Below are 4459 nucleotides of genomic sequence, written 5' to 3'. Positions count from 1 at the left end.
GAAAGAGGATTCCTGGCACCCCCACAGTGAAGACAAACCTATTGCCTCTTCACCGTCAAAAGCTCCCTGTAGATACCTTGCAGCAATTCTCAGCTTGCCCATCAAATTCAGTACCTTTTGCATTTGTATGAGATGGGCATCTCTCTCTCTTCTCCAATCTCCTTTCTTCCCTCCCCACTTCCACAACATCAAAATGTATTTCACCTTCCAAATTCAGTTTAGGTTTGTTCTCTTCCATCCTTGTTTTTAGCCTCTCAAGACCTTTCTAGGGCTTTGGCAGCAATCTCAACTCTTACCAGTCAAGCTTACCTAGATGATTGTTAACATGCTGTTTGCTGCCTTGTCCATATCATTATCCCAAAGCTTACATAAGGAACACCAGTCCCGAGGAACACTGGAAACATGATGCCATTTAGCAATTGCTCTTTGTGTTTATAGTTCTTCAAATGCCACTCCAGTGTCTTTTGCAACCTCAGTATTATGCCAGCTACACAGGATCTTCTTATTGAAACCTTGTTAACTGCCTTTCCACTAAGCAAATAAAAGCCTTGGATTTTGTCTGAGCTTATTTCAGTGCTTAAGAGACAAGCATCAGTTAAGCATCAAAATATTTCATAATACTTCTGTGGAACTTTCATGTGAAAATTGGGACTGAGACAAAGGTCAAGTGATTTGCTTGTATGCTCCATCCAGAGGAAGGAATATGACAGCTTTCCTCTGAGTCCATAGCTGATACTATAAGCTCAAGACAATTCTTCCTGGTCCAGTCTTCTTTCAGAAACTTTTCCCCAAACCTGTTATAACTTTTCCATTGACCTACAGGTCAAAGGTCCAGGTCCAATACATCTTACTCACAGAAACTGAAGAGATTATCAACATTGATAGAGATTTCTCAGATCTGCAAGGCTTCCAGGTGTCTTAGCTAGTTTCTAACAAGCAGAATCACTAAAATGACAAATACTAACATCCATCAAGTTGTGCCTGTCTGAACAATATGGAATTATGTTATGGGTTTAGACAGGGAGGGAACACCATGCCATGCTTTGAAAAAGATCTACTTATGCTGTGTGGTTTCTTCCTAAGCCTAGGAACCAAGCAGATCTTTTTGCCTACCAGCACCTTCATAATGAGTTAGCTTAGCCACCCAGAGCCACACCATGTTATTAACAGCAACAAACTTGCAATATCAAAGCAGTAAAAGGAACACCTTTTTATCCAATAATGAGCACAGACAACTTACCTCATCACCACTGGCTATTCTTTGTGCCAACTCCTTTAAGTTCCTCATCATTCTTTCATCTCGGAAATCATAAGGAAAAGTCTCTGTCCATTCAGTCAACAACTGTAGGATTTTTGGTGCTATTTTTTGTATCCAGTTCTAGGTGAAAACAGTAGTTAGGAATGTTATATGTAACAGTAATACAACAAATACCTAACTCGAAGGCAACAGAATTCTGTTCTGTAGGATTCTGTGGAGCATAAGGGTATGAGGGTCAGTTAAATTTTTAAGCTTAATTTAATTCAGTATTGGATTACAGGCCAGAGTCAATAGCCATGGAAGTCAATGAAGAGACTCTCATTGGTTTAACTGACCTGGAAATTAGGTCCCAAGTGGATGGAAATCTTAGAATGACTCCCTCATAATCAGGAGTGTCTCAGTGCAAAGTATTTATTAGTCTTTCCATAACTTATGACTAACTGTCAATAATGGAAGTGATAAATTCCAATTCATCCAAGCCTTCTGCATGCATTCCCATGCAGAAGTGACAGCAACCTAAGCCACTCTGCAAAGACTTTAGCAAGAAGTGTAGCTTAAGCATGCAAGACATTTCAGTGGAATTTCCACCAAGATGCTTAACTCAACTTTCCAACATTTTGGCACTATACATCAAGATGTTCAGAACCCTGAAAGAAAAGCACCCACTGCAGGGCCAGTGCAGGATATGTCATAAACAGCAAGCACTCGTGTTTCTAGCCCATGTGTTGGTAAAACAAACAGTGCAGCAGAGCAACAGTCCTCATGGAGGACAGGCTGAGCTTTGTGGAATTTTCCCATGAATGTCAGTGAATAAAGCATCAGATTTTAGTTGTTTGTATCAAGTTTTCAATCTGTTTAATCCTGTTGAGGAGTCTATTGAGTAGGAACATTTTGCTTTCACTTCACTGGAACTGACAGAAGTGCCTGAGAGTGTGGGATCTTACTTTGTCCAGGCCAGGCTCACTTAGTCTCTGCTGCTCAATGCACAGGTGGCAGACTTTGGCCATGAGCTCGTATGGATGCATGAAGAGACGTGAACTGAGAAGGAAGGTGAAGATGTATGTCCTCTGCAAACAAGAGAAAGACAGAGAAAGGCATAAATTACCACCAGTTTTATATTTTCTCAAAATCTGTTCCTAATACTTTACAATCTACAGAAGAAAACTCTACAAGTGGCTCTGCCAAAAGCAATTACTAGAGGAATAAGCATTTAATTTAACACTTAGCATTGCTCCAGAAACAGTGTTCATATGCTTGAGACAAGTTATGCAAGATTCAACCAAAACAGGGCAGGGCAGAGATGGTTTAGCTCCTCTATTGCACACAGCCTTATTTCAAGCTCAGTACCTGAAATTACTCAGAACAAATTTTCACCTCATCTTCCTTTGTTGTATAGTAAACCTGTGAAGGAGCCATTACCAGATTACACAATTCTTTGTAGGCTGATAATGGAATAACATCCATGCTCCAAGTCCAAGCTACTTAGAACACCAACAAAGAAATCTTGACTGCTTCCACATTACTAGTGAAAGCAAATAGTCTTCAGAAGAAGAGCAAAAAAAAAAAGCCAGTTGACCAGACTGTTGAGCTGATTCAGTTTTGCCACGTACACCATCTTTACTGTGCTGTGTTTGCCTGTCTGACCTCAGCAAACTGCACACTATGACCTTGTACTTCCTTTAAGAATCACCAAATACTGTTCATTTCTGATGGTACTGCATGTCTCCTGGATGAAAGTAGAGGGAACTACATAGCTTAGTTTTACAGAATAAAAATCAGTAAGACATTCTGAGGTTACAAGATAATGCTCCTTATTTTTCTTTAGTTTTCCATATATCATGATTTGAACTCATTGTGAGATGGATATTCAATATATTTATTCCAGTCTCCCGTTTGCCAGTAGTTAAGCATCTATGGCACCCATAAGAGAGATTCTACAATGTTCTGGATCTAGGAACTTGGAATAAACAATCATGTTTGACCAATCAGTGATTAAATTGCTACATTGCTAAAAGGTTACACTAAGCATTAACGGATAAGCACTAGCATAAGCACAGTTGTGTGCTGCTGTTAATTCTGACCCAAGGTAAAAAAAACCCTCCTGTCTTGGAAATATGAATAGACCTATGACAATAACAGATGTCTTTAGCAAGAGCCTTTCAACAAGTAGAGATTCAGTTTCATCATTCCCCAGTCAATCTCAGCTGCCTCCCCCACCATCTTTTGATATCATTCTTTTCTGAGAATTATATAAAAAGTCTCCATGTACTGATGTATTGATGGCCAAAAATTTTCAGATGACAGAGATTCTATTCTCACATCCACCCTCTGCTTATTCTGAACAGTGTGGTGGTAGTTCAACATTGTGGTTGCTAAATGCAAGACACATGTGAACCTCAGAGGAGCAATGGGAAATAGACATTAAAAACTGCTTGGTTTTGAAACAAATATTTTCAGCCTGTCACACCAGTGGTCATGCCTTTCTCCTCAGCTTGCCTCACAGATTTTTAAGGGCCAATGGTACATAAAATCCAACAAACAGTAAGCCAGTCCAGGTAAGTACTTTATAAATGAGTTACCAGGGTTGTGTACCTTACAACAAGAGTAATAAAGAATTAGACTTCCCAGGTTAGGTGAGTTATTGCATGCTGCACTCAGGTAAAGCACACATTTATCTTATCATTGCTGATCAGCCACTTGAACCCTTGTGACACATTCTGCTTTTGCTGCACATGTCAAAGTTTCCCTTTAGGAGATGCATCAGGCCTAGCCATATAGGCTGTATAGACTTACATCAGGATAGTAATCTACATTGGGTACTAAGTGCTGGATCAGAGCTTCCAGAGAACCTGACAGAAGATTGTTGTCATGGTAATAGAGCCCTCCACAGTTGTCCTCTTTTGACTGATACAGGTTCCTGTTGTAGCCACTGCTGTCAAACATAGCTGCAAAGGGAGGTGTCTGTGGCATCTTTCCCTGAGGAGACACAAAATAAGAGATAAGGGATAAGTAACAGAAGATACAGGGTAAGAGGCTTTCTACACTCCAGAAATAGTACTGCATGAGGAATAAAATCCAGTGTCACACCACAGATTGTACTGTTTTCAAACCTGTGCAGGCTGCTCAGGAAAGGGTCAACACAGGCTCCCATCACTGCCTGCCCATCACAATTGCCAGGGCTTCTTTTATATCCTGCTATTT

The 4459-nt window shown here is 40.2% G+C and overlaps 1 protein-coding gene across 1 annotated transcript in view; it reads right to left on the bottom strand.

The window, feature by feature from the left end:
* RASGEF1B (RasGEF domain family, member 1B) overlaps positions 1-4228 on the bottom strand; it is a gene marked incomplete at its 3' end in the record, with an annotated part of 14946 nt that extends 10718 nt beyond the window's left edge. The window contains exons 1-3 of the mRNA XM_009071055.1: positions 4052-4228; positions 2203-2325; positions 1241-1378 (exon numbers count right to left, since the gene is read on the bottom strand). Coding sequence (XP_009069303.1) covers positions 1241-1378; positions 2203-2325; positions 4052-4228 — 438 coding nt within the window. The remainder of the gene's footprint in view (positions 1-1240; positions 1379-2202; positions 2326-4051) is intronic.
* Positions 4229-4459: the final 231 nt, after the last annotated feature.

Source organism: Acanthisitta chloris, unplaced genomic scaffold, assembly GCF_000695815.1.
Source record: "Acanthisitta chloris isolate BGI_N310 unplaced genomic scaffold, ASM69581v1 scaffold23133, whole genome shotgun sequence".
NCBI classification, from domain to species: domain Eukaryota; kingdom Metazoa; phylum Chordata; class Aves; order Passeriformes; family Acanthisittidae; genus Acanthisitta; species Acanthisitta chloris.
The sequence above is the reverse complement of the archived record's forward strand: the minus strand, read 5'-3'. Positions and strand labels throughout refer to the sequence as shown.